At 43.3% G+C, this 13,635-nt stretch overlaps 1 protein-coding gene across 1 annotated transcript in view; it reads left to right on the top strand.

Annotated features, from left to right (window-relative positions):
* Window positions 1-11,486, top strand: part of PCSK6 (proprotein convertase subtilisin/kexin type 6) — a 262,720-nt gene extending 251,234 nt beyond the window's left edge. The window contains exons 18-21 of the mRNA XM_040414252.1: window positions 3,977-4,080; window positions 8,621-8,750; window positions 9,012-9,124; window positions 10,776-11,486. Of these exons, the coding sequence (XP_040270186.1) occupies window positions 3,977-4,080; window positions 8,621-8,750; window positions 9,012-9,124; window positions 10,776-10,873 (445 nt within the window). The 3' untranslated portion in view covers window positions 10,874-11,486. The remainder of the gene's footprint in view (window positions 1-3,976; window positions 4,081-8,620; window positions 8,751-9,011; window positions 9,125-10,775) is intronic.
* Window positions 11,487-13,635: the final 2,149 nt, after the last annotated feature.

Genomic DNA, 13,635 nt, shown 5'->3' with positions numbered 1-13,635 from the left:
TTTAACATTTGACATATAAAGTATACCTTGTGCAGGAGCAATTAACATTAAATCCGCAGCAAAACATTCAGCGTGGATAGATGCACACTGTTAACGGTTACTTGCTTTCTCTCTAAATCGTTTTGCTATGTCAACATTTAGTCTGTGTATCAGACATTATTTGCTACTAATTCAGGTGAATTTTTCTTTCTAAATCTTTTTGTCAACACTTACAGATCAATTTACTGTGAAAGGTTGTGCAAGACTGAAGAGGTCTCCCTGAAATGAGGGCCTCAAAGATTTTTTACTGGTTTTTTTTTTTCTCGTTTTTTTAAGATTTCTCATATTACAGTAAATTAAATAGAGAGGTTTAAAGGGAACCTGTCACATTGAACATGGTGTTTGAGCTGCAGACAGCATGTTATAGAGCAGGAGGAGCTGAGCAGGTTGATTTTATACACTGCTCAAAAAAATAAAGGGAACACTTAAACAACACAATGTAACTCCAAGTCAATCACACTTCTGTGAAATCAAACTGTCCACTTAGGAAGCAACACTGAGTGACAATCAATCTCACATGCTGTTGTGCAAATGGGATAGACAACAGGTGGAAATTATAGGCAATTAGCAAGACACCCCCAATAAAGGAGTGGTTCTGTAGGTGGTGACCACAGACGGCTTCTCAGTTCCTATGCTTCCTGGCTGATGTTTTGGTCACTTTTGAATGCTGGCGGTGCTTTCACTCTAGTGGTAGCATGAGACTGAGTCTACAACCCACACAAGTGGCTCAGGTAGTGCAGCTTATCCAGGATGGCACATCAATGCAAGCTGTGGCAAGAAGGTTTGCTGTGTCTGTCAGCGTAGTGTCCAGAGCATGGAGGCGCTACCAGGAGACAGGCCAGTACATCAGGAGACGTGGAGGAGGCCGTAGGAGGGCAACAACCCAGCAGCAGGACCGCTACCTCTGCCTTTGTGCAAGGAGGAACAGGAGGAGCACTGCCAGAGCCCTGCAAAATGACCTCCAGCAGGCCACAAATGTGCATGTGTCTGCTCAAACGGTCAGAAACAGACTCCATGAGGGTGATATGAGGGCCCGACGTCCACAGGTGGGGGTTGTGCTTACAGCCCAACACCGTGCAGGACGCTTGGCATTTTCCAGAGAACACCAATATTGGCAAATTCGCCACTGGCGCCCTGTGCTCTTCACAGATGAAAGCAGGTTCACACTGAGCACATGTGACAGACGTGACAGAGTCTTGAGACGCCGTGGAGAATGTTCTGCTGCCGCAACATCCTCCAGCATGACCGGTTTGGCATTGGGTCAGTAATGGTGTGGGGTGGCATTTCTTTGGAGGGCCGCACAGCCCTCCATGTGCTCGCCAGAGGTAGCCTGACTGCCATTGGGTACCGAGATGAGATCCTCAGACCCCTTGTGAGACCATATGCTGGTGCGGTTGGCCCTGGGTTCCTCCTAATGCAAGACAATGCTAGACCTCATGTGGCTGGAGTGTGTCAGCAGTTCCTGCAAGACGAAGGCATTGATGCTATGGACTGTCCCGCCCGTTCCCCAGACCTGAATCCAATTGAGCACATCTGGGACATCATGTCTCGCTCTATCCACCAACGTCACGTTGCACCACAGACTGTCCAGGAGTTGGCAGATGCTTTAGTCCAGGTCTGGAAGGAGATCCCTCAGGAGACCGTCCGCCATCTCATCAGGAGCATGCACAGGCGTTGTAGGGAGGTCATACAGGCACGTGGAGGCCACACACACTACTGAGCCTCATTTTGACTTGTTTTAAGGACATTACATCAAAGTTGGATCAGCCTGTAGTGTGTTATTCCACTTTAATTTTGAGTGTGACTCCAAATCCAGACCTCCATGGGTTGAAAAATTTGATTTCCATTTTTTTTATTTTTGGGTGATTTTGTTGTCAGCACATTCAACTATGTAAAGAACAAAGTATTTCAGAAGAATATTTAATTAATTCAGATCTAGGATGTGTTATTTTTGTGTTCCCTTTATTTTTTTGAGCAGTGTATATGGTTTGTGTGTATGTGTGTGTGTGTGTGTGTGTGTGTGTAATATATATATATATATCTCTTTTACATTCATTTATATTCTTGCTTTGAAGTCCAGGTGGCGGTCCTATCAGTGACTGACAGCTCTCTGTATACACACAGTCATAGAGGGGAGGCTGGACTACAGAGCCCAGAATGAGTAAGAACATTAATGAATATATATATTTTTACAATCTGCTCCGTTCCTCCTGCTCTATAACATGCCGTCTGCAGCTCATATACCCTGTTCATCCCTGTAATCTGTGGAGAATAACTTCCAAACATATACACTTAAACATTAAAGAGTGGGTACAAGTTTTCACCCAGAAATCTGAGTAAGAAATAAATCCAAGAATAACCAAACCGAGCGAGTATAATGCAGTACCTCTGTATAACCAGCAAAATGGACAAGACAAAAAGGAAATAGGGGAGGCAAGTAACATTAATTGCAATAAGTAAAGGTATAGAATAAAATCCCATTTATTGTGTATTGTTGCAGTATGGTCTAACTATACACTTGGAGTATTTAATTTGCACTTTTGTCACCATTTCCAAGTTGCTTACCTTCTGTGAATGGCAGTCTGCCTTCTGCTGTCAGATTCACAGGGCACTGGTGGCAATGTGATATTCCTGATGCTGCTCTGCCACAGTCTTGGCTAGCTACCATCCATAGAAGGAAATATTCTGATGATAAAAGTACCACAAAGACCTGCGTAGCTCTGGTTCTCCTGGCCAGGATCTTTTTACCTGGCTGCAGCAGTGACATCTATATGGCTATAAATGCAGCGGTAGTAAAGGTCTGCATCCACTCTTTCGAGGCTGCTGGTTAGTGAGGCAAAATAATTGGCTCATTGAAGGTTCATCTATACATACATATATACACAACTACTGAAAAATGAAAAAGAACACCTACGATTAAGCGGAGACTGACCAAGAATAAACTGCTGGTGGTGCTTGGTCAATGATCACACAACCAGGGTGGTGCCCCCTTTATTTTGGATTCTGCATCAGGGTATATGTTGAGGCAGGGTGACATTAATACTGGGTGACATCTCCCCTTGCTGTAATACGGGCTGCCACTGCTGGGTATCCTCCTGTCATTCCAAGATCTTTCACCTTGGACTCCTGAGTCAAAAAAGGCAGTATGGCGGTTTCCACAATGTCTTGGACATACTGAATGCTGGTGAATGCTCCATCTACAAGTACCAGACAGGAACGACCATGGTAGCTGTTGGCGCCCCACACCAGGACACCTGATGTTGGTCCTGTGTGTCTCCACACTACACATGAGGCCATAAGGTATTCTCCAGCCACCCTCCCACACTGCAGAACCCAAACTAAAGGGTGCACCACCTTGTGTGATGACTGACCAAGCACCACCAGCAGTTTATACTTTGTCAATCCCAGTTTAGGCTACTTTCACACTCGTATAGTGATGGTTGATGCGTTTTCTCATGGAATGTTTTGCATATAGAAAGTAATGGGAAGTTGTCAGAGATTAAACAAAGGCATCTGGCATTCCCCCCCCCCCCCCCTGAAACAGCGCCACACGTATCCATAGGCTGTGCCTGGTATTGAAGCTCAAGCCTTTATATTTCGATGGACAGGAATGGCACGGTTATTGGGGAAAAAAAGGCAAACCCTGTAATACCATAGTACGACATGAACTATGAAACTGTGATTTTGATGGACTCTGAAGATACCTGAGGCACCAAATGAAATGTCATTTTTGCTGGCACAAAGAGACCTGTGCCCCAGACGGGAGGCCCAGGGCACAAGCTGAAGCTGGAGACCTGTCAAATAAACCAGTCATTTAACGGACCTCTTCAGTTATTTATAGCCATATTTTGCATAGAAAATGATATATTTCCCTCATTACTAATTCATATGAAAGTGACATTTTGTGAACTTTATTTTAGCAATTTATTCTCTTTAGCCTTTCAGGGTCAATGTGCGTGCCAGACTGTGAGCCAGGGACGTTCTATAACGTGGCTTTGATGAAATGTGACAAGTGCCACGCAACATGCCAGTCATGTGTGGGTAAGATCTCTCTCCCTGTGGGCAGAACACTTCCATGCAGTTTGTAGACAGAAACCTGGCAGGTCTGGGCTCTTGCTTTTTGTTGTGTTGCAGAATGTTAATTTGCCCGGTTGGGACTTCACACATCGTCTTGCTGGGAGAATGACTTGCTAAGGCGCACATATGCTTAGAACTGCTGCTACTAATAGTTCTAAGCTGTGTGTGTGTGCGCTTTGTGAGCACATCTTTGCCCATTCTGTAGCCAAGCTTTGCCTTCCTTTACTTTAAATAGAAAGCTAATATATAGGCGATATATTATCTGCAGGTTCCTCCACCATTGGGCTGCCATCTTACAACAAATACTTAATGCCTATAACTAGTTTCAGCAGAAAAACTATGAATTCATAGTCTAAGAAAATGTTATAATGCATTTTTTTATCAACTCCCCATACTTTTCAAGATCCCTGCTTGCTGTCAGCCAGAGGCTGCCTACTTTGCTTACATCTGGATCTATCTTGTTCAGAGGATTATAAGAAAGGGTTGGATAGAGGAAATAGCTTTGGATTGGTTCTAGTCATATGATGGAGCCACATGCGACCAGCACAGATTCTCAATCTCGGGGTGGAAGCAATGAAGAATGTCACTGTATGACAGCAAGCAGAGATCTTGAGAAATTGATACAGGAAAAAAAAAATCTAACATTATTTTTTAGGATTTTTTTTTTTTTTTTTGCTGGCCGAAATCGAAGAATTGGAGAACTTTTAGTAAGGGTCTATTCACACGTCCGTTTTTTCTTTCCTGATCTGTTCCGTTTTTTCAGGAACAGATCTGGACCAGATCTGGACCCATTCATTTTCAATGGGTCCTGGAAAAAAACGGACAGCTCAATGTCTGATTTTTTTCCAGGACCCATTGAAAATGAACGGGTCCAGATCTGGTCCAGATCTGTTCCTGAAAAAACGGAACAGATCAGGAAAGAAAAAACGGACGTGTGAATGGACCCTAAAGTAAAGGGAGTCTTCCATTAGATGTGATGTGATTCATGTTAAATGACTTTCGTTTCCACTTTATAAATGTATTCTGGCTTCAGAATATTGAAGGCTTGTCCTTGGAATAGGTCATCAATATCGGATCACACAAGCAGCCCTTTAAACAGCTGATTGGCAGGGTTGTCAAGAGTCTGACCACCACCTATCAGATATGGATTGCCTATCCTGAGGAGGATAGATCATCGTTATCGTGAAGCCAGAATATCCTTTTAATGTCCTGTACCATAAGCACTGATACCAGCCCCTGTGTGTTCCGCAATTTTTTGGACTGCACATGGCTGCTGCTATCATAGAAAGTGCCTATTCTTGTCCGTAATTGCGGACAAGAATAGGACATGCTCTATATTGTATTGCGGGGCCGCGTAACGGAACTACAGATGTGGACAGCACATGGTGTGCTGTCCAAATATTTTGCGGCCCCATAGAAATTTAATGGATCCACAATTTTCCGGAACGGATGCGGGCTCATTCATACGGTCGTGTGCATGAGCCTTTTATTCAGTACCAGCTAAGTAGATTTAGATTTTCAAAATATGATCTATATTGTGCGGAAATTGACCAGGCGTGCAGATCTTGAAATCCACTTCATACCAATTGTTCAGATTTTGAGTGCAGATTTCACGCTTTAGTAAGTGATGGCCTATCCTCAGGAGTGCTGTACTAGCGAGCTCCCTCCACTACAATGTTGATGGTGTTGTGTAACTCTGGTGCTAGAGCTACACCTACTGTAATAGCTGATCAGATGGTGATGGCCTATCATGAGAATAGGTCATCAGTTAATAAAGACGTTATAACTTGTAATATCGATTTTATAAAATAAGTTGTTGTTTTTGAAAGTCACTGAAATGTAACACCAGTAATAGCGAATCCCCAGTTCTGCTCACGAGGAGACTAGTGGAGTTCCTCAGATTCATTATACTGAAATATTCTGCTCTTCTCTCGTGTGTCTATATTTGCATTATTTTCACCTTAATCCTGTGATCCCAGTAGAAGAACGCTTGTCTACTCTGGCTTTGCCACACACGCACAGTTTGGGAAGTGTCTGGGTGGCCTAATGTACTTGTGACGTGAGTCCAGGCTGGAAGCACTGAGAGGTGTTTCTAGATTTTATTATACTAAGGCAGTGACGGAGAGAAAACCGACTTACACTAGAACCACAGGCTCATTTGCAGACAAACATTGGACGCATGCAGGCTTCATTACTTTGACAGTTTCATAATTAGTGCAATGACATCACATGTGTGGGCAGCCTTCTGTCATTTCCACCATGCAAACTTTCAAGATGAATTAAGCGTTACCTGATCAAGGGGGCAACCAGAATGTACTGTCAGCATGCTATTTAATTCAGATAATTCCTCCCATGAAGCATCAGAGCCTGTAACCACAAAGCATAGCATCGATTTGCAATTTCCATCATTTGCATTTTATTCTACAAATATTTCACTGAAACCCAACTGCTGCAGTCTATATTTCCATTAGGGCTAACAGTTGTGCTGCTGTTTGAGTTGGCACAAAATCAATTTATAATAAGGTCAGGAATACGATTTCTCCTTGGGAACAGTCTGCATAAAGTAGGAGAAATTTCACACAATGATGAAAGTGCCCTAAGCTCCCCTACAAAAAGGACATGGCTACCCTTTCAGGTTGGCCATACATATAAGATAGGAGACCTGCAAAGTCTCAAAATGAGACTAAAGCTGGCCATACACATTGGGTAGAAATTGGTTGATGGTTGAACAGCAGCTACTATGCACTGCCAGATAGTTACTAAAACAACGTAGCGCTGGCCCACTCCACTGTTTTCCGTCCACTTGGTGGTCTTGGGCTCACTCTCATCTTAGTAACGGCGAGATGAGACAACCCCTTTCAGGACCAGGAATGACTTAAAGTGCCTTTGAACATGACATGAGCATTTGCTAACCAGAGATGTTTGACTTTGGGCAGAGCTTTTTGGAGGTGGCCATACACTTTAGATGAACTTTGATCAAACCCATCAATTTCAGTGGGTCTAGTCAACCTTTGAATGTGTATTGCGACTCTACCCTTATGGCAGATGCAGGGTGGGGACAGAAGGATCCAAGGTACTCGATCCTTCATGAGGAAGAGCTGCTGCCAGAGATGTCTGGCAGTGGTTTATTCTCCTTTTGTAAATAATGGAAACCCTCCTGAAAAAGATGATGGTTGATCATATAAAAACTAGCAACTTGGTGAAGTCATGCTGTTTTGGATCCAACCAGGGAAGATAATGTCAAAGTAATCTTATTGATTTCTTTGACTGTCAGAAAAGTGTTGGACTGAGGTGGTATCATGGATATTGCCTATCTGGACTTCCGCAAAGCCCTTGATCCAGTGACACATGATAGACTAATTATAGAAGATTGGACTTAATCCCTGTATAGTTCAGTGGATTAATAGTTGGCTGGTGAATAGACACCGAACAATTGTTAATGGTGTGCATTCTGAGGAGAGACAAGGTACAAGTGGTGGACCTCAAGGATCCGTCCTGGCTCCTATTATTTTTAATATATAGAAGGTTTGGTAGGTAATGTTTGCCTGTTTGCTGATGACACAAAAGTGTGTAACAGGGTAGATATTACTGGAGACATTAGTAACCTGGAAAAAGATTTAGCTTCTTTGGATAAATGGTCCAAACAATGGAAACTGCAGTTCAATGTGTCCAAATGTAAAATAATGCACTTGGGGAGAAGGAACCGTCTATCTGATGATTATATTGTAGCACCTTAATAATGTATTTGTTGTGAGTGCAATGTGGTTTACACGGCTATGTGTAAAAGGACACCAGTTGCACTTTGATATTGGGCCATAATCCTGGTCTTTATCTTTTAACTATAGACCACTTTGAAAAGTGTCGAAACGCCAGCTGTCACCAAAATTTACCAAACCTCGCAGAAAACGGTGCAATCTCCAATTTTTTTTAAGCCACAAAACTGACACATCTGATTTGATAAATGTCCCACTAAATCTTTATAGCCTTGAGGAAAGGGGGCACATGTTCAAAACCTCTAAGTATGTTAAAGGCATAATTAAGGTTCAGGAGGGAAATGTTTTTAATAAATAATAAACACAACAAGGGGGCACAAACTAAAATTAGTTGGAGGAAGATCAGAACCAGTGTCAGGAAATATTTTTACACCATAAGATTAGTTGAGACTTGGAGCAAACTCATCAGACATGGTTGGAAAATGTACAGTAAGTGAATTTACACATGCCTGGGAAACGTGTATCCTAAGATAATAATAAGTAATAATAGAAGGGCCCACTAGACTGATGGCTATCTAAGGTGTACTGCCAGTTCTAGAAAAAGCATGGCTGTTTAGCTACAGGAAATGTTGTAGTTGCGTTCACTGGTGTACTGACTCCATTTAGAAAAATAAGGCACTGGGTAGGAAGATGCTTTGTATACAAAAAGAATTCCAACCGCTGATTTATCAACAGGTTTGATTTTCAAGTGGAATGATCTTTATACCTCCTCATAACTATTTTTTGGTCAGGAACTGGGAAAGATCAATGCACTCAGTGTGCCAAAGACTTTCATCTTCATGACTGGCGTTGCACCCCCACCTGCAGCCATGGCTTTTATTCTGATGACGTGCCTGGGCTGCCACACAGAATATGCAGAAGGTAAGCTATCCAGTCTAAATTAAATTTAAAAAACTGGGTCCATTGAGAGACAGACACTTTTAAAAATGTAAACTAGCTGGTGACCATGGGTCCATAGTGTTAGTGCTGGTCTTGCTCTGTGCACTAACATGGCTATTTTGAATGAGATACGACCGTTTGTACAATGTCCTCATCCTTTCTTGAGAAAGTTCTATGTCCTCATGCCGGGGGAATGGATGGATGGGAAATGTACTCAGTGTAACAATCTCTTTTGCTGTCTAGGTGTGAAGAAAACTGCCTGATCTGTGAAGCCACTGGGAAAAATTGTATTAAGTGCAAGGAGGGATACAGCCTCCTCAGTGGGTCTTGTGTTACTAATCACACCTGTAACAACGGTGAGTGTTTCACAGGAAGTCCTGAAGGTGTCTTTACATATCTGAAGAACGTCAAGTGAACCCACTGATTGTTGTGGGACCAACCATCTACTATGTATGGGGGATGAATCGGGACACCAGAGGTCAGGGTGATAAAGTATTGGGCTGTTGGATTTCAACGTGCCCAGTCCTTATTGCTCAAGGGAAATAAGCTTCCGTAATTATCTGGTAGTGTCTTCCCCTCAACCCAGTTAAGAGCACTTACACACTCAGCTAAGCCAAGCCTGAATGTGTATTGTGGGGAGCCCGTTTACCGAATGAACAGTTATTTTGTTATTGTTAAAGGGGTTAGCCCACAAAAAGTATTACTATGTAACAAATGGGGTATTTTAAATACTATTGCAACATATATGCAAAAAAAATATAGCTTGTTTTTTTTATGTAAGTAATATTTTCCTTTCTGGTAGCGCCCCCTGCTGTTTATCCTCCTGTATGTCCAGGCACCTTACATTAATTCATCCCTGCTTGAAAATTCATAGAAATATTTAGCGGTGTCTCTATTCACTAGATAAGGAAATTGTGGGGGCGTTATATACCATATGTTTCTCTAAGGCCTCTTTCACACGAATGTGTGCGCTCCATGGCCGTATTGCAGACCACATTTGCGGATCCGCAATACACAGGCGCCATTTCCGTGGGCATTCTGCATCACAGATGCGGACCCATTCACTTGAATGGGTCCTCAAATCCGGAGATGCGGAATGGAAGAACGGAATCCTACGGAAGCACTACGGAGTGCTTCCGTGGGGTTTCGTCCCGGAAAGCTATGACATGTCCTATCTTTTTGCGGAACGGGCGGATCGCGGACCCATTAAAGTGAATGGGTCCGCGATCCTCTGCGACTGCCCCACGGTTGGTGTTCGTGCATTGCAGCAATTTGCGGGCCGCAGCACGGCCGCGGGGCGCACGCGTTTGTGTGCAAGAGACCTAAGGCAGTACGTGAAGGACTATTTTACTCATGTGGGAAAGGAAGGGGTTAACAAGGGCTAATTGCAAATTGGCCTGGGAGATGCAGGTGCTTGAGTTATACGATGGCTTCTGCCCAACCACAGAGAGGGAAGAAAGTCCACTAGATTTGAGTAAAAGGTTTTAAATTGGTTGGGATAACCCCTTTAATGCATAGCGCCATACCTGGAGACTCCTCCACAGAATACAGGCCACCATTCATAACATGCTATCAGTTGCAGCATACTGGGGGGAGGATTTGGTAGTATTTAGACAAAATAGGCCTATGCTTATAGAGGACCTTGGGGGAGGGGTACCTGCAGAAGGGATGTCACCTATGAATATAGTGAATAGTGTGTATTCATGTAAATGTTTATAGTTAGGAACTCATAAAACAGTATGACTGAGAGGAGGACGCCAGGGTTAGACTAGGGGGACTTGGAGGCACTCCCATCTGGATATTTATGGCATATCAAACTGATATGAAAAAAATGTCCAACTGGTGGGGCTCCCACCACCGGGACCTGCACCAATCTGTCTCTGGAGGACTTCCTTCCCTTTAATCCAAAGTTTTGTGTAAATTTGGAAAATTAAGATATTTTCTCCTACAACCTTTCCATTTTGCTGCCATAATATACGATATATTTTTTTTTTCCATGTGAATCAGCTGACGAAATGTTCTGTGAAATGGTAAAGTCCAGCAAACTCTGCGAACGGAAGCTGTTTATCCAGTTCTGCTGTCGGACTTGTATGCTGGCAGGCTGACCTTACGAAGTGTCTTCTGCTTCCCACCATGGTGCGACCGCTGCCAACATAGTGTCCAGAAAAGCCACTTCGCAATGGTGCTATCCTGACTGTGTTAATCCATTTCATACCAAGGCTGACTTGCAACAAATGGGTTAAAAGAGGCTGTCTGCTTGACTATAACCCCCAATGTGTTATATGGTTAAACATTGGCCACAAGCAATGTTTCTGGAAGAGATTTCAAGCTTTGATTTAATTCTCCGAGCCCAGGCTGATAAGAAGTCATGTATTAGCTGCCCAGTCTTCCTGTGCCCATCTTTTATCTGCACAAACTTGAAGACTGAGTGACAATAGATATTCCAGTAAATTATCAGAGGGAGCGGGCTGCAGTATCCTTTTGGGGTGGACCTCTCCTTGTGCCATTATTCCCAGAAGGAGAAACCGGTGCTTTGCATGTGAACATTAGGGTGCTCGTAGGTTTCAGCCTGGAAGCCAGCCTTCTATTTCTGACCAGTGTCAGGAGGCTGGACCTATATTACTGGTTTGGTAAGATCACATTCATAGCTGCTATCTACTTGGTCACGGTTTTGTAGGACACATACGGATTGACACACTACACTTTATTTTTACACACAAGGCTGCACACATGAATCTACACATACACATCTTAAGGATCACATAAGGAATATTTCACCTCAGCACAATTACCAGTAAGCGCACACCTCCAGCATGATATGGCACTGGTGGGTCATGGTTTCAAGAAGGTTTTTTTTATTTAATTTTCACACACAAGGTCTATTTACACCCACAGGTATGGAAATAAGTATTTTAGTAGTTGGTAGATCTGGACACAGTAAGGTATCACATTGTCAGTGCATGTTTTCACCACCGCGTCGGCTGCTTTCACGACTTTGGGGGTGTTGTCAGATGCCAGCAAACCATTATAAGGGGAGACTGCCTGTATACACCTGATCTATATGCAACATGCTCAGTGATAAACATCCAGTGCTGTACGGTCTTATATCTACAGGAGTGCCATAGTGGACAGTGATTTGTGGTTAAATTGCAGCATTTCCATGACTTGGAAGGGCTTCAGTATTTCTCTATGCAATGTGTGACTGTGTTGTCGTTTTGGGGATTTTTACAAGTTCACTTGCAGCTTTCTTTCCCATACAGAATCGCTGAAGGCCATGAGTTGTGGCAATGCTGCAACTGTATTGCAAATTCATGAAGTCCTGTCCTTAAAGGGGTTTTCCAGGGCTCGCTGATTGATGACCCATCCTTAGGATACGTTCAGCTTTGTTTTACTTGGGGAGAGCACTGCAGTAACGAGGCATGGCCACTACACGTATATATAACTCATAGGGCTCCATAGCCTAGTGTGAGAAGATGAAGAGCAGCACAATTGCCAATAAATAAAGATATATTATAATAACACCAGATATCAGAAAACCCACATTATAGCAAAAAGTCACTAAATTGTTGTTCCCAAAAATGTACAACATTTTTGCACGTGATAGTGCCCCCCAACCTCTGGGCCCCGTAGTCAATGCTATGGCTGTAGTTACACAATGTATGAAGCTTTTGTAATTCCGGTCCACAGCTAGTAAAACAGCTGATCGTCAGGGGTAGTGGGAGTCGGACCCCCACCTGGCTGATACTGATCACCCATCCTAGGGATAGATCATCAATGAGTGTCTTGGAAAACCCATTAAATACAATTTTTTTCAATATCTCACATTCCAGTTGATTGCAACCTCCCACTCCTTCCAGGACATGCATAAAGTGGTCCAGAAGGTTTGAGCAGGGGGAAAAAACGATCCCCTTTTAGTTATTTTTAATGTGTACTGGTTAGCAAAGGGCCATACATTGGGACACAGGCAACCATTTAATGTTTACTGTTTATAAAAAGGGCATACATTACGATACCGGTAACCATTCTAAGAAAAGAAGTTAAAAGACATGGTCTGCTTTTTTTAATCCCCCCCCCCCCACTGTTTTCTATGGGCTGTGTCTAGTACTGCAGCCAAACCTTATTCAAATAAATGGAGCTGAGCAGCAGTGCCAGCTCTTAGAAACCTTTATCTGACCTCAGACCATCTCTAAGCCTGCAATGTCATTGTAGGTTCGAGAAATAAGAGTTCACCAGTGGCCACTGTTTCCCTCCATGTCACGTGTGCACGGACTTGTTAAATGAGGCCTTTGCCAAACGTCTCCATTGAAGAGAATTTGTCACCAACAACTTCCCTATCGGACTGTGTGTATAGACGCATAGCTGCTGTTCACCTGATTTAAGATGCTGTTTTTCTTTGGTTGATCCAAGGCTCAGTTCCCGAGTTACTTTTTCTTAGTATGCAAAGTAGGCATTTGGTGCAATGAGGGCATCACCATTGCTCTTGTTGCCCCCAAGCTCTGCTCCTTTCTGTGCACCCAACTCCACCTCCCCTTCCCCGCTGCTTTAATTTTAACAGAACCAGGCAGTGGCAAAGCAGCGAGGGAGGGTGTGACCATAGAAAAGAGCAGAGAGCAATGTTGACACCCTAATTGCACCAAAAGCCTAATTTGCATATTAAGAAAAAATATTATAACCCAGGAATGAAGCCTAGGATCAACGAGAAAAACAGCATCGGGGGAACCACAGCTATGTGTCTATGCAAATAGTTGAATGGACTCGTTACAGATTCCCTTTAATTTCGCTTCCTGAACCCCTCTGAGTGGGCATGGGGGAATAGATGGGCATTGGGTTACCTGCTTAAATCTGATCTATATATAGTGGTTAGGTT

Source organism: Bufo bufo, chromosome 1 (assembly GCF_905171765.1).
Source record: "Bufo bufo chromosome 1, aBufBuf1.1, whole genome shotgun sequence".
Classification (NCBI taxonomy): domain Eukaryota; kingdom Metazoa; phylum Chordata; class Amphibia; order Anura; family Bufonidae; genus Bufo; species Bufo bufo.
The sequence above is the reverse complement of the archived record's forward strand: the minus strand, read 5'-3'. Positions and strand labels throughout refer to the sequence as shown.